The sequence below is a fragment of the Heliangelus exortis genome, chromosome 2, assembly GCF_036169615.1.
Source record: "Heliangelus exortis chromosome 2, bHelExo1.hap1, whole genome shotgun sequence".
NCBI classification, from domain to species: Eukaryota; Metazoa; Chordata; class Aves; order Apodiformes; family Trochilidae; genus Heliangelus; species Heliangelus exortis.
Genome location: NC_092423.1, coordinates 6,541,121 through 6,568,618, shown reverse-complemented (window position 1 = coordinate 6,568,618; position 27,498 = coordinate 6,541,121). Strand labels below are relative to the sequence as shown.

At 40.8% G+C, this 27,498-nt stretch overlaps 1 protein-coding gene across 1 annotated transcript; it reads left to right on the top strand.

Annotated features, from left to right (window-relative positions):
• Positions 1 to 257: 257 nt before the first annotated feature.
• Positions 258 to 23,836, top strand: EXOG (exo/endonuclease G). The gene is made up of 6 exons (XM_071734649.1): positions 258 to 434; positions 1,617 to 1,766; positions 5,164 to 5,303; positions 7,207 to 7,283; positions 10,249 to 10,363; positions 23,124 to 23,836. Exons 1-6 carry the CDS (start codon positions 296 to 298, stop codon positions 23,583 to 23,585), a joined length of 1,083 nt encoding a protein of 360 aa, XP_071590750.1. The 5' UTR covers positions 258 to 295; the 3' UTR covers positions 23,586 to 23,836.
• Positions 23,837 to 27,498: the final 3,662 nt, after the last annotated feature.

The following is a 27,498-nucleotide window of genomic DNA, read 5'->3' as shown; positions in this document are numbered from 1 at the left end:
ATGTGAAATCACTAAGTGGTGACTAAACCTTCACCACCCTTTTGGGGCTGAAGTCCCTGGCTATCACCACCCGGCCTTGTTGGCTGGGGTCTAGTTTAGCCGCCCTTTTGCGGGTGGTCCCTGTAGTTTCCGTGAGCCCCTTCGCTCTCCATTTTCCCCTCGTTCCTGCCGGGTCGCTCCGCCGCCCTGAGGCGATGCCCGCCATGGCCTCCCTGTGCAGCAGCGGGCGGGCCGCCAGGGGGCGCTGCGGGGCAGGGAGGCACCGCCGTTCTCTTCCCTGCCGCCGGCCGCCGCCATGGCGGCTTTGCCCCGGCACCGCCGCTTCTTGGGAGGCTTCGTCTGCGGGGCCGCGGCGGGTGCTGCCGCATCGTGCTGGGCTGCTTGGCGGCTTCTCCGAAGTCAGAGTCAACCGGAGACAGTTCCCGGGCGAGAAGGTAAGAGCCGCGGGCAAAGAGGAGGCCTGGCGCCGCGGCCCTGTGGCTCCGCGGGCGGGAGCGGAGGCGCCTCAGAGAAGCGGGAACGGCAGCCCCGATCTCCACAGATCCCTCTCGGTCCCTAAACTCCCCCTTCGCCAAGCAGACTTCTGCCAGATTCCTTTGTCGTGGGATGCTGGAGGGCGGGGAGTTCCCCGCGTACTTGCGCCGGGTTGAGAGGGGAAGAAGTTGGTGGATGCTGGGCTGGAACTTGCATTAATAACGCGGCTTCCCCTTGGTTCACCTCCTCACACCGAGGTGTTGGGTGATATTCCGGGAAAGTGGTTTCCTGCCGCTGACACGATGGTTGCTGATATCCCATGGTGAGCCCTGAGTGATCTGGTAATGTCTGTATAATATATACGCGCATATATGTGTATTTGCTCTTAGACTGTTTTTTACACAGCCCTCATGGGGGCTTGCAGGGGTGCAAAGCATGGGCTGAGGGCTGTTGGGGGGGGGGGGGCACCAGGGTTTAATGGATATGAATATTTTTCTTTGCAGCCCTGTGGGCTTTACAAGTGTTGAAAGGTAGGAAGGCATAGGAGGAGGGGCTGTAAAAACGTGAGGTGCTGTGGCACAGATGGCTGGAGCATGAGGAAGTCACTAAGACAGATGTAAATATTCATGAGAGAAAAACGTTCTTTAGATAAATAAATAAATAAATCTCAAAGTGAAGCTTTCATTCATTCAGCAGAGTGTATATATTCCCAGTGAAACGAGGAATCACACTCGTGCTCAACTTTTACATCTCAGTTTGTGAGGAGTGCTGTTTTCAGCTTTGAAGGGTGAAATGTGTGCGTTCATTTCCTGCGTCTGTAATTTTTGTTGCTTGATTTGTCCCTAAATACCCAATGGCTTTTCTTCATGAACCAGCAGGTGCTAGATAGATGGGTGTGGGCATTAGAGTTAGTCCTAGAATTGAGATCATTATATGAAGGTATGATGAAAGCACAACCTTTTTTCATAGAAGTGAGTTTCCTTGTTTCTCTTAATTATTTTTTTTTTTAGGTCTAAATTGTGTCAATAGCCTCAGGTAGTTACCTGTACAGTATATTTACATGCACAGAAATGCTTTTCTTCCTGTCTTATCTTAGATTACATTTCATCTTAGACTGGATTTCTGATTATTTTTCTCCTTAGACCCTGTAGAAGAGTCTCTGCTGGAAAAATACGGATTCCCTGAAGCTGGAACAGAGACCAGATGTTACACAAATCATGCATTGAGTTATGACCAGGCAAAACGGGTTCCAAGATGGGTGATTGAGCATATTTCAAAACAGAAGACACTGGGTATGTAGGTGTTTATTTTCTTACATTTGCAGTGGCCATAATGGGCCTTGCAGTTCACAGGTGGACCCAGGAGCAGGTAGGGAGATAACTCCTGTAGTGACCTCTAGATATGGATTTTTCCACCTACTCAGAATCCCACCAGAGGTAACAGGCTTCTGGGTAGATATCAGCTTCATAACAGGTATTAAAGCTGATGTTGCCAATGATTTAAAAGAGATCTGTCACTGCCAGTTGTCAGGCCTCTTCAATGTTCTTTCTGTTGTTGGGACTAGTTTGGTATTGAATGTACAATCACAGAATTGTCAGAATCAGTCCCAGAATCACAGAAATGGCCTGATGTCTGCAAGATACCCTTGGCTGAAGGGCTGATTATGGAAGAGGGGAATGAAGAAGAAGTTTTTGTTACTTTTTGTGAGTAATTGCTGTTATGCGTTTATGAAACAGTCTGTAAACAGCAGGTCTGTGTATTTGTGTCGGTGTGAACATTGCAGGAAGGAAGCTTAACTCCACCTCTTTCAAACATGACTGAAGAGATAAAAAGCTTCAAATTAACGTTTCTTATCTGATTCAGACTGGTAAAGTTCAGTGTTGTTGCTCAAGCACATAAAAATTTCTCTTGCTTCCTTATATTGTGTAATTAGCTCTCTAGACCAATTGATGTTGGGTGTGGTACTGCTTGTGGCCCCTTGAGTAGCCTGACTGTTTCATCTACAGCCCTTAAAGAGATTTGCTGCTTGGATGCAGTTCTGTTGTATTTTCAGATGTGCATTACCTAAGCCTCTCTCCTGTTCTTTATGCAAGACAGAAGCTCAGCAATTTTTTGCTGTCAGTCATGAATGAAATATAAGTATTATGCAGTAATTGTAAATTAAGTCTATAGTATTACTTCAGATTTTATAAGGCAAATTATTAATAATGGAGGTAACAGTTTAATATATTTTAATTGCTGTCCTCATATTATCTTTCAAATTTAAAAGCACAATCCTGAAAATATTTATAACCACCCCCTAAGTAGCATCTTTGATTTAACTTCTTTTGGAGAATAAATTAATAATTCCAGGCTTGCTTTCAAGTGGGCCTTAACAACTGAACTGTTAAAATGTTTAGCAGTAAGATATAACTGGCCTGCAAGTTAAAATTAAAAATCTTGAGGCTTTCAGCTCTGATTTATGTCTGATAGATAGTCTAACAGAGCTTTGATGCAGAACTGTGTTGTTCAGGGAAGGTCTCTAAAAATCTTTCATGTACTGGAGTTTTGAAAACATGTGATGTAAAAACCAATTAATTTGTAATTCTAAACAGGTAAAAATATTATTATTTAAATACATATTACATATATATTTAAATAAATATATATATTAATATAAATATTACTTAAATCTTTCAAAAATGTGGAAAGAAATTAGCTTTACATGTAAATGAGATGCACAAATCTGATTACAGAAGAAATTAACCTTTTTTATCAAAGCAGAGAACAGAGAATAAATGAAGATATATTTCCCATTTTTCAAGTCTAATGTATATATTACACTTCAAATACTGAGATTAAATATGATTTTTTTATAACAAGAATTGTTGGATTGCCTGCTAATGAACTTTTTGGTGTTGCTTCCTCAGCATCAATCCTGTATCATGTCATGTTCTATACAAAAAATAAAAGCACTGCATGCACTGCATGAAGATGTTCTGGCCACTGAGAGGTGTTGTGACATCACATGGGCATATGAACAGATGGTGAACAAAGAAGAGAAAGTTGCTTATAGGCTCTGTCTTCCAAGTGATGGAGCATCTCTCTGTATGCATGCTCATTTTCCACCCCTTCCCTTCTTCCTTGTGGTCTTTGCATATTCTTGGGTTCTTCAGAGAGCAGCCAAGTGGAAAGCGTGTACCACGCTTTGCTCTCAGAACAGAGCCCAAGGAAGTGTAGGGTGCATGTGCACTCAGTGAAAACATTGTCATGACAAAAAAGCCAGAGTGCATGCAGTCTGTGTGTGTTTGCACAGCCAGCTAGAGAAAAAAAGAATAATTTAAGCAGTTAGTGGTGATCACTATTGACAGTTACCCCTCATGGTGCATAGCAAGAGGAAGTATTGTATAAAGTGTCAAGTTTGAGGAACATTCTGTCTGGTTTGTGCAAGCCCTGGTTCATACTTAAATTAAAAGAGAGTGTGTAATGGGACTGTATATTGCATCTGTGAAATTATACCTAAGGTGACACCCTGAATTTTATAAAGAAAAATCCAGTATGCTGTAGATACTTTGAATTATTTTGCCATCTGGGAAAAAAAATTATGGGCAGCAGTGATGGTGCTCTAAGCTGCTCAGTTTCCTTCCAGCTACACTCTGGGCTGCTGCCTGTGTGGAGCTATTGCACGGGCACAGCTGGGTCAGCCCTGGTGCATGCCTCTGCTGGGTCTCTGGAGCACCTTCTTTACTATGGGTGTTCTTGGGAGCCAGGCCATTCCCTGAGGGAGATGGTGTCTTATTGGAGGTTGTCAGTGCCATAATAGTTCATGCAAGTGTTTTCTGGCCATTGCTTTTCCAAGGAAGCAGCCAGTGTTTGGAATGAAGCAATCCAAAGTAGCAGCCCACTCAGAGGAATTTTTTCCAAGGAGGTGGTTGTGACTTTACAGAGTGCAAGGTGTACAAATGTGGGTGTATGAGCAGTTAACCTGGGAAGAACTCACAGGCTCCATAGCAAGGGTAGCAGCTTAAAAGGGCTGCTGTCTCTGCAGCAGTTAGGTTAGCTCCTTCCACAATGTTCTCCCTAAAAAGTTTATTATCTTCCAGAAGTCTTAGTCCTAGTAATTCTTCTTGCACAATTCTCAAATGTTTGAAAAGGCAGAAAGGGAATCCTGGAAAAGAACAGGAGACATCTACAGTTATTTCTATGTCCATGAAGAACAAATGACTTAAGACTTTCTGTTTAATGGATTTATTATTTTAGCAAGTGTAACTATCAAGATGCACATATTTGACTTCCAAGCTAGACTTGGTAAGAGAAGAAATTCTTGTACTGGCTCAAGAATAAAAATGGAATTGGACCTGGTGAAGATCTATATATCTTCACTGTCATAAAAAAGCTAATCTTTACTGATTTGTATAGTGCCTTTAATATTAATCTGCATTCATGACAAGTCATAAGTGTTTTGTTTTTTTACTCTATAAAAGAGTAAGCATGTTAGAATTTCTAGCATCTTTTGGGGAAGAATTTAGAACTAGAGCACAGATATTCAAGCAGAACTACTTTTTTTTTGTAGTTGAGCAGAAAAATACCCGATTTAATGTAATGTGTTGAATCTTTAAGCATGGGTCATTTGAAAATGTGACAGTTCTTTTTGTCATGTTATTCTGATGGTGTAAAGATAACCTAACAGTCTGTTGTGTTACTCCTCAGGTAATGCAGACCGAAAGCACTGTAAATTCAGACCAGATCCCAACATCCCTCTGATGTTCAGTGCAGTCAATGAAGACTACCTGGGGAGTGGGTGGTCACGAGGACACATGGCACCAGCAGGAGATAACAAATTTTCAACAGTATGATATTTATTTCTTCCTTTGTAATTTGTGTTTATCAGTCAGAAAGGGTCAAGAGACCCTTAGAAGTAAAGTATAATATTCCTTTTGCAGTTTGTTTTGAGGTGGGGCATGGTCACCTTCTTGATGCACAGACCTGAACTCAGGAGTTACCAGGTCTGTTCCTGGCTGAACACTGTAGGATGCTCTCACAGTCTGCTTCAGGCATCTAAATCAGGTGCATCCTCTTGTGGCATATGTCCTTACTTTACATCACACCTGTATTAAGCTTTTTGGCAGAGATGGTATATGTCTTGTATATGACAAGTATATGTCTTGTACTGTACAGTGTTAAGCAAGTCTTCTCAACCTGTTGTATATCACATGGTCTGCCTGTAAAACATAATGACCTTCACCAAACAAACCTTGAAAGTGTCTTTTGAAGCTCAGTTAAAGGGAGACAGCGAATGATGACTTCATTGTGACCAACAAGTGCTGAGATGTTTAAAGTTAGATTGGGCAAAGCAAAGATGCTGTTAAGTACTGTTCAGTATTGGCAAGGGGATTACCTGAATGATTTAAAAGGCTTTTTCCTTTCTGGCAATGTGTATAAGGTAAATTAGAACCTTCTTTTGCCATAGTTCTTTCAGTCTATAAAATGTCTTCACCTGCCATTTATTTGCTCTGTAAGAAAAGCATGCCCTAATGCCTTGGCTGGCTAACAAAGCAGCCTTGGATTTATTGGATCCTCTTGTGAAATGTGCCTAATGCAGCAATTTGTCAATTAAGAAGCAGTTGGAATTTGTATTTCTGCCAGGCAGAATAGTAAGCAGTGGGGTAGAGTGATAGCACAGTGGCATGTGGTTGCTGAAAGAACCAGTCACTGTATTTCTACTGGAAGTGTCTTTATTTATTTGTGGTATCTGGGGATTTTCTGCTGGTGAGTTACATGTGCAGAGAGATCCTTGCAGTGAAATGCAGTGAAAAAATACAATCTTCAAATGCAGAACCATAATAATTTAATTTCACCATTTAATTAGTGCAGCTAGTGTTTTATCTGTATCCTAAGGAGTTCTGACAGCCCCTTCAGTTTTAGGAAATAAAATGTGAAAAATATTGACAAGTACACAACCTATAAAAATACTGGGTTAAGATCTTGGAAATTTTTTCTCCTATATTTCCCTGCACGTGCATAGCTTTTTAGTAGATCCTTTACATTTGGAGATACGTGGTGTTTAGTTCAGAGAGGTTAATGACACTATTTAAAGATAAAATTAAGCAGATATGTGGATGTTGGAGCATTATGGTCTCAAATAATTTCATCACCTGCATGTTATGCATTTGTAAAATAGTGATAAATATTTTTAATCAAAACTTGCTTTGTAAGGGAAAGAGAAAGCTGGTAATTAGGCAGTCAGATAAATGAAAAGCATGGGTGAAAGCATCCTTCACACTCAAAAATGGGTCTTCAGACACTGGCACAGGTTTTCCAGAGAAGCTGTGGGTGCCTCATCACTGGAAGTGCTCAAGACCAGGTTGAATGGGGCTCCAGCAACCTGATCTAGTGGGAGGTGTCTCTGCTCATGCAAGTGGGCTAGAACTAGATGCTCTTCCAACCCAAACTGTTCTGTGATTCTGTTAAAAGAAGAGTAGCTAGCTGCTTCCAAAGGCACTGCAAAACTGACACTGAGTAACATAGTAATTCCTCTGCCTCTAGAATTGGGCATTCTTGTGCTACGTTTCTATCAAAAAAATAACACACATTTTGCAAAGCTTGCAACCCAGCTATAGGTTTTTTCCTGACCTTTTATGTTGATAATGGTAAGACTAAATTAGAAATTGATTCTGATCCAAAAAACTTCTAAAATGTGTTTTCAACTTGCAAATGTTTCAGTGAAATTAAATCTTTTCTTTCTCTATGCAGAGAGCTATGGCTGAAACGTTTTATCTGTCTAACATCGTGCCTCAGAATTATGAAAATAATGCTGGATTTTGGAACAGGTGAGAAAGTGCTTGTAAGTAAACTAAGTGAAAAATATCAGGCAGTGGCATAAATAAAATACGCTGTATTTAAAGAACTTAACATCAAAGCATTCTAGGATGCTTTATAGGCTGTTTGCAGAGATCATAGCAACTTTCTCTGAGGTGGAAAGCACCTCAATCCTCATAGTGGAAGAACAGGACAGTGACTACTCAAGTTCTTTAGTCAATCACACTGTAGAGGACATTTATTTATAAAAGAGAAAATTACTTCTTCTGGCTGATGTGGGTAAAGGTCCTAGGCTTAACAAAGAAAATTCAGTAGAAGCAATGAGTTTCAATCTTCATGTTACATCTCATCCTCAAATAGTGCTTTGCAAGTGAGAGTGCTCACATCTCTCTGTGTGGACATCAGTTCACTTTGAATTGGAGACCTGAGTGCTCCCCACTGAGTCGTGACTACTTCAGGTCTTCAGTGTTTCTTGGAGTGCTGTCTTCCAAGAAGCAGTGAGACAGGTTCTCTGTCACTTGTGAGGGGTGGCTTTGAGGTTAAGTGAGGGGTTGATGAATTTAAGCTTCCTTCATGTAGGGCTTTTATTCTCTCCTTCCTTTGAGCAGAGAAAAAACATTAATAAAAGTAGCATGCATCCAGTGCTTCTTGCATAGGACTTGGAGAATGTTAAGACTCAGAAGCAGAAGGGAAAAAATGATGAATTTCACAAGGTTAGCTTAAGAGTTTAGCAAATTTATGTATGGTATTGTACCAAATGTCTATCAAAAATGTATCATCATTCAACTACATGCTGCTTTGCAGCTTTACAGGAATGCATATAAAATTGTAAGAGGCATTCAGTGAGGTTAATCTGGCTTATAGACAAATAAAATGAAATGAAACATTTTAAGATTTTTTTTTTATGGTTTTAATGCCTCAAGTATTTGAGAATAAAATTTCTTTATACCAAAGGCAGGTGTTTGTATCAACTACAGGTTGGAAACCCTCTCTGTTTCCCTTGAGCAGAATCTCTGCCTCATCAGGAAATCATGGGGAGCGTTTGAAAACTTCCCCTGGAATTAGCAGCCCTGCAACTTAAGCAGCTATTACCATTTTCTCCCAACCCCGGCACCCTGTCCTCACAATTTACAAATGTGAACAGGGCATTTGTGCCATTAGTTTTATCAGTCACTTGTTTAATAATAAGTAGTTCTAGGGAGGCTGTGTTTTGTGTATGTTTGTATCCTTCCTGGCTCTTCCTTTCCCTTCTGTTAATTGCTTGCTTCTTTAGTTGTCTTCTGAGGTGCAGGTAGGCAATACAGCTTAGTCATTTTAAGAGTCTTTTTTTTTAAAAAAAGTAGTGTTTATTCTCTAGCCTTGTGGTTTTGCTGCTTTCCCAGTTCCAGCTCAAGTACTAGCCTGACTGCTGCGAGTCAATTCCATTTGCTAACCCAGTTAAACTGATTGGCATTTTGTTTTCCATAGTTATGTTTCTGCCAAATTAGAAAATTGGATCAACTGGTGAGTGAGGCGAGGGCCAGAGCCAACATGGAAAATGGAGTGAGACTGTTTAGCTGAGGCAGACAAGGGGAGCAGTAGGAAAGGAGAGAGCAGGAGTGCATCTTTCACCAAGCAATTATATAGTAAGCTATTAGACTGGATGAGTGGTGTGCTCTAACAGCACATTTCCTCATTCTCTTCCCACCAACATTCATACTTCTTTCTTTCCTGATGTTTAACTGTCATTTTCTGCCTTGTTTTGAGTGTAGTTTCATGGCCACTGTAATCTGATCTCTGTCCCTGCTGCTGCTGAAAGCAGTTTTCTCCATAGCTGTGTTTATTCCCTTTCTTTTCCTTGAGCCAGGTGGTGTTTGTATTACCATGCCATGAGACAGCCTGAGGAACTAAGCTGCTTGGAAGCAAAGCTGACAACAGCAGGAAAAAAATTAACTTGTGGTCAATGCTTTAGCACATCACATGGCAGCTCACTGCTACCAAGGAAGAAAGGGCTCATTCATGCTAATTCTGATTTGTGGGGCTCATTCCTTCTAATTCTGATTTGTGTGAGCTGATCTAACTTACCCAGCAAAAAAAAGGACTGGTTTTGTTCAGGGTTACGGACAGATGAAGAGTGCTAAAGGTGGCCCAAATTTGAGGAACAGGGATGAGGTAGAGATCCCTCCCCCTTTCAGAGACAGCCAGGTTTGTTAGGCTCCTCTGTCTCATGTTCTGGCCCATTTGTGATTTTGAGGGAAACTCAGGTCTAGTAAAGGGAGTATGTGTGCTCACCATATGGGACCTCTATAACATTTGGTGTTTAGATCAAAGATGGGCTATAATCTTTTGTTTTATGCAAAATAGGGATGATCCAAAAACCTTCTTATTTGGAGAAATATTTTGTGCTGTAAACTGAATCAATTAATTTAAAAAGCAAAAAAACCCCAAAACAAACAGTTTTAGTATTTCTGGAGTTACTACTTTATTCTTAAATAGTTTTATATAAGTACACAAGAAATAGACTTGGTGGGAATGGCACATAGAAACTTTCCTTAGTGCTTTGATCTATATGAGGAGCTGTCTGTAACAGGACATTGATTCACTGGGGAGAGACATACAAATCCAGTAATATGGTAGAACCTTTTGAAGTAAGAACACCACAAACTGCTCTTTAAACCTAGTATCTTTCTAATCCCAAGTGACCAGCAGCACTGTCTTTCTAGTGTCAAGTGTAGAAGTAAGTAGAAAATTCAGGTTTTCTGGGCTACAGAGACAGTTTTCAGATGTTTGCCATAACACGTGATGAAGTGAACCTGGGCTAAGTGGGAAGTTTGACTTGGGCCTGTGTTTTGCCTTCTTTGGCTTGTGACTCAGTCACACAGGTTTGGAAAAATGCTGGCAAACTGTCAATAGTTCATTGTGCCCCTCAAAGTATATTTTGAACATGGTGATAAGTTTTGCCCTCTGACTTCACCCTATCTGACAACTGTGTTCCAGAATGGAAATGTATTGTCGAGAACTGACTGAGAGATTTGAGGATGTTTGGATAGTTTCTGGACCTCTGACCTTACCTCAAACAAATGAGGATGGAAAGAAGAGTGTTACTTACCAGGTATGTATATATGCTGATAGGTTTAGAGTGCAGTGGTAACCTTTATTTATTTATTTGATGTTGTAGCTTGATAAAACAAAGCTCAACATCTCAGTACAGGCAAATGTAGGAAATGTCAAATAGTAGTTGGGACATGTTCAGTGGAGATGTTATGTCTTGCTTACACATGAAAAGCTATAATTATATTATAATTTTATAATTTTTTTATTTTCAAAGAGAGAGCTATTGAATGTCTGTTCACAGTCTGCAATCTCTCCTCTGATGTTTATAATACATGACAGTATCTAAGCAGAGAGTTAGTGAGTTTTGCTGATGTTTATGCCTCTGTGCAGTGGATCCAGTTTAGAACCAGTGCAGTACAAAGGTAGTATGGGTTGCTCAGAACTACCTAGGGTGTTGGAATGTCTGTGCTCTGTTAATTTCAAAAGCAGTTGCTTGCTGATATCTCACATGCATCACTTAGCTGAGGCCTTGCTGCTGAGTGTACTGAAGCCAACTGAAAGATTTCATTCAAAGTTCAGGAAACTTTAGCTTAATGCAGTGTAATGGTCCTTGGTACTCATACACCCCCACCCTCCCTTCTTTTGGTCCCCCATTTTCATTACCTGCCTAAAATACTTTGGAGATTCAGGGTTAATCATGCACAGTCTCTAGAAACTGTCACTGATAGACAGACAGATAGGAAAGGCTATCAAGTTGAGAAGTGAATTTATTATTGTTTATACAGAGTTACTCTTTGTAAGCATGTGTTTAGATATTTGTAGGTTCTGAGTGTAGTAATGTATTCCAGAGAGGGAATATTACCTTCTGCTCCTACTGTAATGAGATATTATTGCTGTTTTCAGTTGCTAGATGAAAGCTAGCATAATGCAAACAATAAATGCTGTATTTTCCACCTCTTGAAAAACACTTTTCTTTGAAAAATGAGTACTTAGATCAACTACAGCTTCTGCTCATGAGTGAGTCAGCTGTCCATCTAGTTCTCTAAGGAGCAAGCCCCTGTTTAAGAGGGATACAAGAGACAAAAAAGAGAGAGATGTTCAGCTTCCAGTACTGGCTTGTTTAGTGGTAAGATTTGGGTACTGTTTTTCTATTCCAAACACACAGTTGCTATCCATTTGATTGAACTTGGAACTCAGTTGTGATAAAATGTAATTTCTCCAGTTAGCTTTTACCTTTTTATTCCTTACTGTCCCTTGTCTCCCCACCTGCACATGTCTATAACTTTGTGATGAGATCAAATCTTTGGACTTGGGTTTCTTGGTTGTTTTTTTTTTCCAGATAGTCATATGTAATGTGTGTGAAAATGCAGCAATAATAATTTGTCTTTGTGAAGAAGGTGATCAGAGTGTTTCAAGTGTTTAAATATACCCTGGTTAGGGAATATGCCCTGTGGTAAGTTAGCAGCAATACCAGCTTTAGACTGGCAGTGGTTCCTTACCCCCCCTGGAAGGAGAGTGCTGGCTTTGCCACTCCCCACTGTGGCTTCCAGTTCTTTCCTTTGTCTGCCAGCAGTGATGACTGGCAGGTCTGTCCACAAGATACTTAATTACCCAATGCAATAGAAAACCATCTTGTTTTCTCCTGCTGTAGAAAGACAGAGCAGCACACTGAGGAGCTCAGCACTTAGTGGTGACAGCCTGAGATATGTCCAGAAGCACAGAGCTCTGGGAGCAGGAGGGAGATGTTCCCTTTCAGCAGTCTCGAGCTGAGCATTTGTCTTGCTGGCATACAGAATGGTACTGTAAGAGTTCTCCAGGCTTGCAAATAGCTTGCTGGAGTTTGGCTCCTTGTAGCTGTCAAGATATTGCATTTCTTTTTTATCCCTAAAAATACATATTTGTCTTGCATAGCAAAGAATTAAAAATCTTGAGCTGACTTGAAAATTTTGTAACTGGAAATGGTTTTCCAGGAAGCAATTGAAGCATCTATTAACAGCCTCCACCAACAGCTTCACTTCACTCTTGGTCATCTTTTTCTAGTTTTTTTCCTAGAGAAAGTGTTTACTTGGAGAGAAAGATTACATTTGCTAAAAAATTATTGTGGTTCTCCATTTTGGTTTTGAAATGTAAATTTTGGCATTCCAGAGGTAAAAGTAAGAGCAGAGGCCACCTCTTACAGCTTTTATTCAAAGTAACGTGGCACCCAGAAATGGTGATGGAATAATAGTGGCACAAAATGTCCATGCTGCTTTGATTATCATATCATTCTGTTCTATTCTGTTGCCAAGATGTCTTCATCATCTTTGGATTTGATGACAACTCTGGTCTTTTCTAAATGTTTTATCAGTTTTGGACTTAATATAAACTATGAAGTGAAGTTCAGTGTGAGATTGAAAAGGGTGGAATGATGGTATTCATGTTTTCATTTTGCCATTTGGCCATATTCATAAATCCTTTATTAGGATTCCTAGGGTGAGATTCATTATGTGATTGCTTTGGTTTTAAGTACAGATAATGCTTTCTACAGGTGGGAAAAGTGAAACATTGATTTTTGGGAGGGAGGGTTGTTTTGTTTTAAATATTAAATTATTTAATTTAGGTCCTCTTTGGCAGCACTCCTAAGTGTAAATAAAGACAGGCTGAGAATTTTTTGTTATTTTGAAATCTCTTTGTGGCATAAGTTCCTGTGCTTTCCACTGAAGATGTCCTTTGGGGAAAGAGACTTCAGAGTGGAGTGATGTGGTGTTCTTTTTTCTTCCTTCTTACATCAATACTTACACTTAGAAGAGGGAATGCAACCTATCAAAGCACTGGAGAGAGAGAAGTTCTTTTCAGAACTTCTTATACCTTGGATATAATTGCAGTCATTGCTGTCTATTTTGGCAGTCGGAGCTTCTGCCCCTAAATCGAGGACACTAAAAGCTGGCAGCTGGAAAAGGGGAGGTATCTCTGGGATGTCTTTTGGAGTAAGCTCTGCTAGGTTCAAATTAGTGACTCAGAAATGAAAGGCTTTTAGTCCTCATTGTTTGGGTTTATGAAGCTGATGTGAGAAGGTGTCCTTTTTCTTTGTATGTGCTGTTTAAGGAGAGTTGCTGTAGCATATACAATAGTGCTGAAACTCACAACCTATAATCTGGCAATGTGACTGTTAAGGCTGAGCTCCTTTCTAATGTTTTCCTTCTCTGAGACTGGGACTGTGTGAAAAAAGAAAAACAGAAATACTGCAGGGAATGTGTCTGCATTGATTTGTATTGCTCTTCAATCTTTGTTTCCTTGGGTTTTTTTCTAAAGGAGTGGTGAAACATGTATCCATGGCTTTACAGGCTTGTGTTTTTCTCATCAGACATCCAAAAAGGTTATTTTTAGATCACTATAGAGGAAAAACAGAGCATCAGACATGGCACTGTTCCCAGTTCCTGCTTGGACTATGGTACCATTTGCTGTTTAATTCCAGAAAGGGAATTAACCTTGAACTCCTTAGATGCCAACGTTGTTCTATCTGTTGGCTGAACTTGCTGTATTCTCAGATATGTTCTGCCATTTCATCTGTCTCCAACAGAGGCTTTTATTGCAAAGAGTGGATTGATGACCGTGCTTGGTATCTGAAAACCATATTTTGAGAATATATGTAAAATAGAATGCCAACAGGAAAAATCTGTTCTGTGTCGCTGGAGAGGCAGATGCAGGTTTTTCATCTTTGTCCAGATCTAATCAAAATGACATTGTCTTGTCTTATACATTGCTGTTCTCCAGCAACTGTCACTGTAGTTATTTTCCTCTGTCAGCAGATTTGGAGTTGGTAATACAGATTTTTCAATAATTCTACTGTGTCGTGCTCAATGCTGCACCATCCTAATCCCCAGTGCTGTTATTGTAAATACTCACCTAAGAAGAATTAACTATACTTGGCAAACAAAAGATAATGTTTCTTGAAGAAGACATTTTTCTGTACTTTTCAGTTATACATTGGGTTTATACTGGAATCATGTCTGCTATTTTGTTTCCAAAATTGAATGAATAGGCTGGGCCAGAGGATCACAGGGAACTGTACCAGAAGATGTACTTACTTGTCATATAGTTCTGTGACAAGTCCCTGGGGGACAGATTGCACCTCTCAAATAGAAGGTGCTTTATGGTTCTTTCCACTCAACTTTCAGTGAAGGTAGAGGTTTTCTCCTAGCCAAAATACTCCTAGGGGAGGGAATGCTTGTAAAAGGAGGAAACAAACCTGGAGACTACAACTGGGTTTTGGCTGTTCCAAATGAGCTCAACGCTGCGCAGGCAACCAGTGGATCAACATCCATTTTACATGTCCCAGAAAACTTGTGTTCAAAAGATCTTAGACCAGCTTGTTAAATGACTAGAGCTCTGTCAGCCCTAAGTTTAGACGTGATGTACAAATCAAAACAGCAGGCACTGGGTTAAGATTGGAGAAGAGAAACCAAAGGTGTAAGAAAGATTTACGTGGTTGATTTTATTTAGTGTTGAACCCATCCTGAAGGTTCTTCTATTGTAGGAAGAATGATGGTAGGGACTGAAGTGGATTCAGTGTTAAGTAACCTACATGGATTCTGTTGCAGTAGTAGCTTGTAATTTTGTAAATACAGTATCAGAATGTATATACACACCCTCTTTATTTTAAAAAAAGGGTGGATGAGGTGTCTGTCTTTTAGTGCCATAACCATGTATTTAGGCACAGTGGGTTTTTTTATCACTTTTTTTTTTTTTTTTCCCTTTCTTCTGTAGGTTTGCCAAATGTTTTGGCAGTAGCAGTCAGACCAGCCATAACAAATTACATTTTCCTCAAGTACACACATTTGCATTTGGAGTGCTTGGCTGTGCAGTGTTGTTGCAGATTGTTACTGTGATTTCAAGCCTAGTATTTTCTATTTTCTGTATTGCTAGGTCTGCCTTCACACCCCTCAGTTCTTCTCAGTGCCATCTGACAGAGTTATCTCAAATATTGGGGAAAAAACACTGTCAACAGAATCAGTGCTGCTCAACACAAATTTGGAAGGAACTGGAGTGAAGGCAGTTAATGCTGTCATGATCAAGTAAACAAAATTATATGGATAGCGAAGGGAATTTATTTTACTACCAGAAAGTCTGTTTCTATACAGAATTTGGTATCAAATCATAATAAAGCTCTGGATTGTCAAACCTGGGGTTATATTAACAGGAATGGTGTTAGCTGTGGTAAAACATCTGATGTTCTTGGTCACAATCATGCTTCAAGTTGCAGGAAAAACAAAGTGAATGCCTGTTCAGAGAAAACTATAGTCTTATTTTGGGTGACAGGATTGATATCCTTGATTTCTGACTATCAAGAAATCATAGAATCATAGAATCATAGAATCATAGAACTGGCTGGGTTGGAAGGGACCTCAGAGATCATCAAGTCCAACCCTTGATCCACTCCCACTGCAGTTCCCAGCCCATGGCACTGAGTGCCACATCCAGGCTCTTTTGAAATATCTCCAGGGATGGAGGATCCACTACTTCCCTGGGCAGCCCATTCCAATGTCTGATCACCCTCTCCCTAAAGAAATTCTTTCTAATGTCCAACCTAAACCTCCCCTGGCACAACTCGAGACCTCTTGTGCCCTCTTGTCTTGCTGAGAGTTGCCTGGGAAAAGAGACCAACCCCCCCCCCTGGCTCCAACCTCCTTTCAGGGAGTTGTAGAGAGTGATGAGGTCTCCTCTGAGCTTCCTCTTCTCCAGGCTGAACACCCCCAGCTCCCTCAGCCTCTCCTCATGGGTTCTGTGACAGAAGTCTTCATTTTGCCATTGCCAGGTGTATATGGAATCACTGTTACTTAGAGAGCTGTGTGTATGCTTGTATTCAGTCAGTTCTGGCTTGCAGTGTGGCTTAGTTATAAACTTTGGTTATTATACAGAGAGTGAAGAAATGGCTACTGGAGTGTAGAGGGCATTTCTGGAGCTGTCATCTTAATGTGTTTGATGACTGCACCTTTTGATGCAAGGAGTTTTCAGAGTATTCTGACAGTTAAGGGATGATTGAATGTGATTTCTGTTTACCAGCTTCTAAGAGAATCCCAGATAATTGCCAGTTGAGAGTTGCCTCTTGCTGATGAAAGGCTGCTCCCTTCTGCTCCTTCTCTTCGTGTCTGATTTTCATTTTCCAGTCACTAGGTGGCAAAATACTACTTTCGGATTCATGAGTGCTTACTCTTAAAATTATTCCTACCCTTTCAGAAGAAGATAGATTTCTTACTAATCTGGGAAGCTGTTGCAAGTCCATTATAAAATGAAAATATAACATTTGGGTGCGTTTTAAAATTTCTAGGAAAAATAGCACTTCTGTTTTCTTCTAATAAAATCTCAGATGTTCTGAGGTTCGTTACACTTATATGTTCTTTTTCTCCTGTTTATGTAAGTATGGAATTTTCTTTCTTACAAATTCCAAACTTTCATTATTGGTGATTGCTTTGCCCTCTGTTTGTCTGGCTGCTGCCATGATGGTTGTTGCCATATGCTTAAACTTACCCTAGATGTGTCTTCATTATTTGCTGTAATATTTAAGAACTCCACAAATTTGTTCTTCCTCCAATTTTAAAAAGGTACGACCCAGAACAGTTTAATGATTTGGCCAGAATTACGAGGAAAGCCAAGTTTAAAACAAATCCCTATCCAGTAACTCAGATATGAGACAGAATTTATCAAAGCTCACTGAGTTCCCTCTGTTTTAAGAAATCATGTTGCTTCTGTCCTTATCTTTATCTGTCCCTGTGAGCTCTTTAAGTTTGTATAACTGCTTACCAACACATTTGTTGTTTTAGCAATATGTAAACATATCTAAATGTCAGGAATTGCACACATTTTAATGACCCAATCCTCATGACAGCTGTCCCTGTTTAATTGGGCATGGAGGAGTATAACAAATGTATACACACTTGTGGAATGCCAGTAGCAGTGTTAATAAAAATAAAATAACAGTAAACACTATGCTGGAAATTATATTATCATAATGCTGCATTATTAGACCATATCAGTTCAGTTGCAGGGCTTCAGCCAGCACCATGTCACCAAAGAAAACAAAAGCAAAACAAAGGTGAAAAAAATCAGCAACTGCAGGAAGTTAGGGCAGTGAACACTTTCATGTTGAACTGATACAGGGAGCAAAGGGAAGCAGTATCTGAAATTCCAGATTGGTTTCCCAAATGATGATGAGAAAGAAATATATTTAATGCTATAAAACCCAGGCTTTTAGCTTGAGTGCTTTTGTTTTTCCTGTTATGAGTCAATTAAAAATTGAAATATTAAGCAAAATTTTGTAGGAATAGCAAAATTGAAATTTTTAAAGCATCACACAAAAATTTACCTTGTGTTTTGTTATCAACATGGTGTGAAAGCACATGAGACAGCAGTCATTTTCATCAGGCCATTGCTGTGTTTTCTTGCTTGTATTAGCATGTGAGGCTATTTTTTTTTTGTTTGTTTGTTTATTTAATCACAGATACTATTATGAACTGTTGCTCTTTTCCAGCTGGGACAGATAGATAGCTGCTTAAGGCATTGATTGCTGAAAGACCAGCACAAATCAAAGTCAACATCTGTGAGTGGATCATCTTAACCCATTTTCTATTCTGCTAAAAGGAGAGGATATGCTATCTGCCTCTGCTAGGCATGCATCAAGATAAACACAATGCAGATCAGAGGAGTGGTTCTGATTGCTGTAGTTAGGTAGGAAAATCCTCTAGGTGGCAATAGGAAATGAATTGTGGAGTTAGGAATTCCTACTTGGTGCTTCTGTTAAAATCTTTACAGCTGCAGTATCACACTTTACTTCCTACTATTGAGCCCTGTGTGTGTGTGGCAACTCTACAGAAACCTTCTTCTGCAACTTCTGTATTTCCTCCTGTTAAAAAGCAAATTGTGGTATATTGCAGAGCATAATGATGGAAATATTATGGTGTGCTCCAGAGCTGTGTTTCCTTTTTGGGCAGAAATCACTGTGTCACATTATTGGTGATGCATCCTCTGCATGGTTTGCGTGAGTCTTAAACTGCAGGAGGAAGCATACAGATTGCTTCTCATGCATATTTACTCTGTCAGAGAAATCAGGCAGCCTCCTTTGATGGTATTCTCCTCCAGCAGAATGAACTGGGGGGAGAACTTTCATGCCACATTTTCTGTAAGGAAAAGGCACTTGTGGATTCTGGCTGTTTGTCAGGCTGAAGCTGGTTCTAGTCCCATAAAAAATATTAGATCTGAGTGTAGTAATTACAGAAGTAGTTTACTGCTGTTCAGAGGAGTGATATAAAGCCTGAGCACTACTTAAATTGTATTCAGATTCCCAGAAGAGAGCTTACTTGGAACTGAAGTGGTCTATAAATTACATGTATGGCCATTGCCTATATAGAGTTGAGTTGTGTTCAGAACTAGGTTTTTCAGAAGGCCAGCCCTTCCTTAATTCTGAACTAGTCCTTTTATTCCTTCTTTCCTCCTTCATAGGGACATATACTATGCATAAATACGCATTATTTTGCATAGAATATATATATATATATTTGCATAATATTACATAAGCACAGTGTCTGTTTTCCTTAACACCCACTTCAGGCATTCAGTAGTTCCATTTCATACCTAACTGCTATTCTGTGTGCAGCTCTATTCATTCCCCAGCCTTTCTATCCACCCACACTCAGTCCTCACACCCAATCTCCTGTTCCCTCTGCTGGCTCACTCCATATACATTCACCTGTTTTCACATGTGCCATATATCCCCTAATTGGAGGTACTTGTGGCAGCTCCATCTTCTCTCTCACCCTTCCTCTAACCTTTCAGACAACAGGCAGAGGATGCTGGTGTGTGTACACGTGTGGGAGGTGTTGAGAAAGGGAAGGAGCAGAGCTAATGAGGAACTAATGTGTACATGTGTAAAAAGAGTGCCTAAAGAGACCTGGAAGAGGCAGCATGGGCCATACTGCACAGAATGCTGCACATCAGGTGATTGTTGGCCCAGGGACAACCTAGGGAACAGGATTTAGTCTCCCTGCAGCCTTTCCTCAGGAGGTTACAGGAGCTTCAGGGTGCAGTGCAGCTGTGCATGCCTCTTCTGCAAGCAGCAGGTGGGATGGCAGTGTGCAGGCTCTGCAAGGTCCCTGCTCCAGGAGGAGAAAAGGAATTCCAGCTGTCTGCCTTAAACAGTCTCAGGCACTGCCTGCACTTGGGTGAATAAAGGAGCACAGACTCCCTCTTCTCCCCAGCAGAGCCTGTCCTGCTTCTTGGTTTGCTCCCTCTCATCCCCAGTATGCTGCATCTACTGCCCAGTTTGAGTGCCACCTCTCTCAAACAGGTTAAACTCCCCAAACCATTCATTCTGTAATTCATTCTGTAATTCTGTTTTAACCCACCAGATCTGACAGTCTGTTGAAGTGTAGTTTTTGGTATATTTTAAAATTACCTGTGCATCAGTCAGTTTTGATTATTTCTGTGGTTGATCCTGAGGAGCTGTAACTGTGGTTTCACCTACACTGAATGCTAAACCCAAAGTGCTTTGACACTCAGGAGCTCTAATTTCCCTATCAAGAGATTTGTTGTCGTTGAAAGGGAAAGTAGATTTGGCGTAAGGTGTTTATTTATTACTTACCAGTTTCAATGATTGCTAGATGTCTAGGCAGAACTTTATTTAGGGGAATGCTGGTGGCATAAGCAAGAGCATTTTTGTGAAAAGAAAAAAAAAAACAAAAAGCAAACATGAGAAAAAAAGGGTAAACTACAGCAAAGCCATTAACTAGCCAAGTTTAGGGAGGAAAATATTCTGTGACAGAGTGAAGGAATCTAAGAGTGCATGCTTGACAGAGACAATAATAATGTTACTACTACATTATTCTACAGATCAGGAAAAAACTCTGTCAGAGGTTTCCCATCCTCCTAAAGGTACTTGCTCTTGTTCTGGTATGACTTAAAAGACCAGTTACTTAAAAAACTGGACAGAGGTAGAAGACACACTTCAAGCACTTGAAAGAGCTCATAACTCAAAATTAACTGTTGGAACAGGCTGATATGAACCTTGGCTCAATAGCCACAAGCAAAATCTAGTTTAAAAAAATGTATTTTCTTTTGCAGAGGTGCTGAATATTCTCAGGATAAAGCGTACATAGGAAGTGTTTCTTTTGTAATGAAGTTTATTGATTATATGAATGGACAAAGCATGTCTGAGCTGATATACTGGATTAGTTTGTAAAATACTTTCAATTAATGTGATCCATTGTGGCAGTGAAAGAAATACCTGCTTTCTCAGAGTTTGTATTTTAGCTGGATCTAACAAAGGCTGTCAAAAAAAACAATCATAACAAGGAGTCTTTACAGGAATTGCAAATACTGCCAATACTACAAAATTACAGGATTTTATGTAAAAGCAGAATGCCTTTGTAGTTTTTGTAGAGTGTCTGCATCTTTTTCTTCTGTTTCCATTTAAATAGAAGTACACATTTTAGAAAAGTAATTCTACAGAAAGGCTATGCAAAACTCAGATTTTCTGTGTTTGAACCTGTTGTACTTTGTTGGCATTACAGGTTCAGTTTGATAGTATTGAAGAAAAAGCTTAATACAGTACATGCATGAGCATCACTTTTTGAATACTGGAGAGATTACATTAATCATCTATAGGTGTATTCCCTTGGACTTATGCTGACACAGGGTGAGGTGTCTCCTGTATACATAAGTGTGTGAGCTTTTGACAGACTTCATGTGAATTCAGAGTCCTGATTCTCCCCTCCTGGTGTTTTGAAATTCCTGGATCCTGGTCTGAGTGATACAGCAGGAAACCAAACATCTACAAGCTCTTAAGTTGAGTCATGCTGAATTTATGGAAGAAGTCAGCACATTTTCTTTAGACAAACTTCTCTTCCAAGAGACTGACTCACTCAGTGTAGTTCTTTATTACCAGGGCCCCCTCAAAAATACTTTTTTTCATAATGTAGCTTTTAAATACAGCCTGTGTATGGATAATAGAGGTTTATTAAAAAAATAACTGGCAGAAGGTAAGTGAGAGTTCATTTGAAATGTGTATTAAAACCCACAAGATTTGGAACTGTCAGGTCAGGGGCTTAGTATAGAGCCACTGGTACTGGAAAACAACTTTCCAAGCATTAGCCATGATGTGGTATGAGAAAGGAGCTCTGCCCTCCCTTACAGATCTGACCAGGTTTAGGGAACTGGAGTCTTGGCTTGCTCCCTGTTTCCAAACATGTTTTTTGGATTTAATTCCAGTTCAGTTTTCCACAGCACTCTGCTGGATTAACTGGCTACAAATGGCTTAGACTGGTGTACTCTTCTCTGAGTAAAAAACTGGTTGGCTGACTGGGCCCAAGAGTTGTGGTGAATGGAATTAAATCCAGCTGGTGACCAGTCACAAGTGCTATTCCCCAGGGCTCAACCTTGGGGCCAGTTCTTTTTAGTATAATTATCAATAATCTGGGTGAGGGGATTGAGTGCACCCTCAGTAAGTTTGCAGGTGACAGGAGGTTGTGTGGGAGTGTTGATCTGCCTGATGCTAAGAAGTCTCTACAGAGGGACCTGGGCAGGCTGGAATGATGGGCTGAGGTCAGTTGTATGAGGTTCAACAAGGCCAAGGGCCTGATCCTGCACTTGGGTCACAGCAACCCCAGGCTATGCTACAGGCTTGAGGAAAAGGGGCTGGAAGGCTGCCTGGTAGGGGAGGACCTGTCAGTCTTGCTGCATATGAGGCAGCAGTGTGCCCAGGTGACTAAAAAGGCCAACAGCATCCTGGATTGTATGAGAAACAGTGTGGCCTGAGGGACTAAGGCAGTGATTGTACTTCTGTACTCAGCATTGGTGAGGTTGCATTTTGAATCCTGTTTTCAGTTTTGGGTCCCTCACTACAAGAAGGACATTGAGGGGCTGGTGCACGTCCAGAGAAGAACAGCAAAGCTGGAGAAGGGTCTGGAGCAGAAGTCTTATGAAGAGCAGCTGAGAGAACTGGGGGTGTTTAGTCTGGGAAAGAGGCTGAGGGGAGATGACCTCACTCTCTACAGCTATCTGAAAGGAGGTTGTAGCAAGGTCAGGGTCAGTTTCTTCTGCCAAGTAACAAGCAACAGTGGAGGAAATCATCTCAAGTTGCTCCAGTGGAGGTTTAAATTGAATTTTAGAAGAAACTTCTTTACTGAGAGGGTTGTCAGGCACTGGAACAGGCTGCCCGGGGAGGCAGTTGAGTCCCTGTAGCTGGAGGTATTTAAAAGACATGCAAATCTGGTGCTTAGGGACGTGGTTTAGCTATGGACTCAGTAGTGAGTTAGGTTAATGGTTGGACTTGATGATCTTAAAGGTCTTTCAAACCATGTCTGTGATTGTGTAACTAATGTTGCACCTGCCTGGGTAGATTTAAGCTGCATTCATCCTTCTGTCAGAGCTCCTTGTCACAGCTCATTACAGATACTTAGGCAATTACTGACTAAATCTTTTGACCTTTTGTCTGCATCAGTGTTGTTAACAGTATGATATAGAGTCAGTAGTGTTATAGCAGAAAGGCAGAGAACCTTCTGGGAAAGCCTTCTGCCAACAGTGGCCAAATAACCTTGCAGTAAAGCTTTTCCTCTTTGGGAGAGAGATTCAGACATCAAATGAGTAGCCCATTCCTGAATGGAATGCAGCAGCAGTGAAATGATGCTTTCCAGTACAGCTTCTAGTCTGATAACATTGCACATGATTTTGATTTGTATTATGTGCTGTGGCTCCTTTCTAGAGGTAGTAGGATTAGTCTCCTGTCTTCCCCCCCTTTTCTCCCTCAACTGGTAGGATCTGTGCATGTAACATCACTTTCTTTTTGACAGGTAATCGGGAAGGATGATGTAGCTGTGCCATCCCACCTGTACAAGGTGATCCTTGCCAGACGGAACAGAACATCTGCAGAGCCCTTGGTACTGGGGGCTTTTGTGGTGCCAAACAATCCCATAGGCTTCAGTCACCACCTAACTGAGTTCCAAGTAAATATTGAAGATCTGGAAAAAATGTCAGGTTTAGTTTTTTTCCCCCTCGTGGACAAAACGAAAGATGTTCAGAATATCTGTGAGGTGGACACCTGCAAACTGATGGGCTTCAGGGAATTCACTCTGTACATCACTGCTCGGAAGGTGCAGAGTGCCCGTACCTTGCACCGCTTGGAAAAGGCCATGTCAGAGCTAAGGGAGGCAGGAATTGAGCCTGATGAGTATCTCCAAAAGCTTCATAAAAAGAAGGAAGAAGAACTACGTCAGGAAAACCAAATCACAGCTAGAGAGGGGAAAGCTGGCTGAGTATTTGTTCAGGAAGATGTTTGGGGTTTTGTACTTCGAAAAAGGAGAGCTGAAGGCAAACACAAGGTTTCTGTGAATTGTCCTTTTATTGGATTGTGAAAACAATAAAGAAACATTTGGAAGATGATGGGTTTGGAATAATGTTCATTCTCATGTCACATGATGCACACAGGTGGTTTGCTGCAGTATTTAGATGTGAGAAATGAAAATGACACCTTTCTGACATGAAAGATTACTGGACCTCCAGAAAAGGCTTTGTGCTCTTTTCCAAGTGAGATGTTAGAATTGGGCTTTGTGTGGAATTCCTTCTAGGAATGTTGCATAAATAGACAGTAGACACCTTGGAAGTATAACTTGAACATGTTTAAATGTATTTCCACCTGGAAATGTCTTTCTGTATGATGCTGTAGATGTGATGGTACTTTCTGTGAATTTTTTCAAATTAAATTAATTTAGAAATATTTCATTTAACACTCCTTTATTGGAGACCTGTAAGATGTAATCTGCATCCCTTGTAGTCTTTACTTTGTTAACCAAATTATATTTTCCCTTACCTCTTTTGACCTTGTGTGCTTTGGATACTTTAGCATGTCAGTAGCTGTCATCTGTCATCATTTGATTGATATGAGCTGACAGTGTGTGCTTGCAGACCAGAAAGCCAACCATGTCCTGGGCTGCATCAAAAGAAGCAGCATGGCCAGCAGGTTGAGGGAGCTGATTCTCCTTCTATGCTGCTCCTCTGAGATCCCACCTGGAGTACTGTGTCAAGTTAATGGAGCCCCCAACATAAGGACATGGAGATCTTAGAGTGAGTGCAGAGGGGGCCATGAAGATGATCAGAGGACTGGAGCACCTCTCCTGTGAAGACAGCCTCAGAGAGCTGGAGTTGTTCAGCCTGGAGAAAAGGAGGCTCCAAGGAGATCTTATATCAACCTTCTGGTACCTGAAGGGGCCTACAAGAAAACTGGGGAGGGACTTTCTACAAAGGCATTTAGTGATAGGATAAGGGGTAATGGCTTAAAACTAGAGGAGGGGAGATTTAGGTTAGACATTAGGAAGAAAGTTTTTCCTGTGAGAGTGGTGAGACCCTGGCCCAGGTTGCCCAGAGAGGCTGTGGATGCCTCTTTCCTGGAAGGGTTCAAGGCCGGGTTGGATAATGCTTGGAGCAGCCTGGTCTGGTGGGAGGTGTCTGTTCCCATGCAGTGGGGTTGGAACTGGATGATCATTAAGGTCCCTTCCAATCCAAACCATTTGTGATGATTTGCATCAGGATTCTTCTATTCATATATAATTTTGCAATAAAAAAACCCAAAAGCAACAGTAGCAGCAGATTTTACACAAGCTGCTACCAGTGTGATTTGGTCTTTTTTTTATAAAGTAAGCTTGATATTTCACTTTCACCACTAAGTTTTGATAAACATGTTTTCTTGTATTTTTTTTTATTTTATAGGTGAACACTGCTTTTTTTGTTTGTTGTAGTCACTCACTGTTTGTTTTTTTTTCAGCATCACTCTTTGGTCTATAAACTTCACAACAAGACTTCTGCAAGAAAGCTGAAGATTAACTAAAAATATATTTCCAGTTGCTCAAATTTGCATCTGATTAGATGATTTGATGCTTTTTTTTTCATTAGTTTTGTACTTTATTTGTGTATACATCTTGAATATTTAAGACATTTTTATATGCATCTTGAATTCTGAACATAAATTAATGGGTCTTGTATTTTCTGAGATTTTTCTTCTGGTAAGAAAGAATAAAAAGGGGATATATTTAGATTTTTTTTTTTAATTGAAAGAATAAATTTGGAGTTGTGCCATAAAACACCTTCAGGAGTCTTAGCATGAGATTTCATATCTGAGAAGGGTTATGTAGTGCCAGGCTGAACTGGGCTGTTTACATAAAGGATGAATCAGGAGCATTATTTGGATGCTGTGAATCATCGATGGGATGTCCTAAAAACTGTATTTTCCTTCATCTCAGCTCAGCTGCAGTGTCCAAAAGTAGATCACTTTATAAAGCATTTTTGGTTCCCATGACACAATTGTGTTTGGCAGAAATGCATTTACAAAATCCAGACATCTAAAACCAGAGAAATGTGACTAAGGGCATGGTCCAACCTTACTGCTCACGTAAATCTGAGAGAAACAGGGTGAAAGCCAGACTAAATGTTTGCTCGTTTCAACTCTAGCCCCCAAATTTTGGTTGTTAATCCTATCAAATGCAACAAAACCAGTAGATCACAAAACAACAAACTGCCTCTCCCTTTGCAGAACGTGGGAGATACCAGTGTGTATTACCTGAAACCACAAAGTGCTGGATACTTCACATGCCTCTTGCTGGTCCTGTGTGTGCCTCACTGGAGTCCAGGAAGCCTCTCAGCACTGCAGTGGTGTCATTGCTCTGTCTTTCTCTTTCCCCCATTATTTATGATTTATATTTTTACATTCAGCTTTGCACCTTCCTTTTCCTCCATCCTTTCAGCAGAGGGGTTACAGATGTCTCCTGCAGTGCTCACACACACTTTCTGTGGACAGCTGAAACAGATCTTGGTGCTACAGCTTATCTCTCCGTTGAGCAGAACCACTGTTGGGACAGCACCAGCTGGATGTGAGGAACTCCAGGTATCTTCCCTTCCTGCTGGCAGCTTGCTGTTACAACAGCATCTCAAGTGCTGAGTATAACTCTCCTGTGGAGGCCTGCTATGGAGACCAGTTGCTCCCAAACTCAGTACCTCCTCAGGCCTCACGTGCCCCTTTGAATTCCTACAAGCCTCAATTACCGTAATTTTCATGCCTCGTGGCTTATCACATAGACAAGGCTCCCTGTATAATTTTCAGCTCTGTTTGAGCATGATGGGTGTTCCTCAGCTATCCTTGGAGGGTGGCAGCAGGTGGTGAGTGGTGGAACCTCTTCCACTGCTGGTCTGTGCCAAAGAGAATGTTCACCTGCTCATCTTCTGTTGGTTTCCATATCTCATGTGACTGTGGAGTCTAGAATATAGCAAAAAAAATTAAAAAAAAAAAAAAAAAAAAAAAAAAAAAGGTGCTTTCTTTAAAATAGGAAATACAAGACCAATAGTAGCAAGGGAGTGAGGCTTTTACACCCTTGTGTGAGCCACCTCCATAAGTTGCTTCAGGATCCTTCATGTTCAGCATGAACAGTGCTCATCTCTGTCTCCATCCGTGATTCCTTGCACACTTAAATTACTTCCCTGGGAGCATCTGGAGTGACTTCAGGCACCTCTGTGACACATCTGAGAGCAGGAGTCCTGGAAATGGAGAAGTCTGTCCTTTGTTCCACTGCTATTCAATATGTTTGTATTTAAAGCTCAGTAACCAAATTGTGAGGGAAGTTGATGACACAAGGCTGCCTGCAGCCTATTACAGTCATTTTCTGATTTTTCCTCAGCCCCTCCCTTGGCAGACACCACGAGGCTTGATTCAGGATGTGAGTGGTGGTGAACAGGAGGCAGCTGGGAGGGGAGGGGGAGAGGTGCCACTGGGCTCGGGGGCTTAGGGCTGCAGCCCACCAGCTCTGCTCAGTGCTCTTTGGGTATTTGGCCTTTTGAGGGCATTTCCATAGCATCAGCCTCAGCCAGAAATGATGGGGAGTATGAATCAGGTGCCTCTGGCCTGTAATAATTGTCTGTCTGCTTTTGATACTTAGATATTAAGACACCCATTTGAAATGAATTAGTTTGAGTGTTGTATTGACAGCAGTGCAGTATGAAGCTAATGATTTTTCTGAGACAGTGGTTTTCACAATAATGTTTGCAAGTGCCTTTAGATTGACTGCCCAAGTTGTGATCTGCTCCAAAGGTAATTTTGACTCCAGCTTCTTCATGAATCTCCTGCTGGGTGAGGATTTAACCCTGCACTGAGGTCTCACAGTGCTATTGTTTTGCATCTGTAAA

Coding starts and splice junctions, on each gene's coding strand:
- EXOG (XM_071734649.1), top strand. CDS start 296: ATGGCGGCTTTGCCCCGGCACCGCCGCTTCTTGGGAGGCTTCGTCTGC. Junction 435..1,616: donor GACAGTTCCCGGGCGAGAAG/GTAAGAGCCGCG, acceptor TTTTCTCCTTAG/ACCCTGTAGAAGAGTCTCTG. Junction 10,364..23,123: donor AGAAGAGTGTTACTTACCAG/GTATGTATATAT, acceptor TCTTTTTGACAG/GTAATCGGGAAGGATGATGT.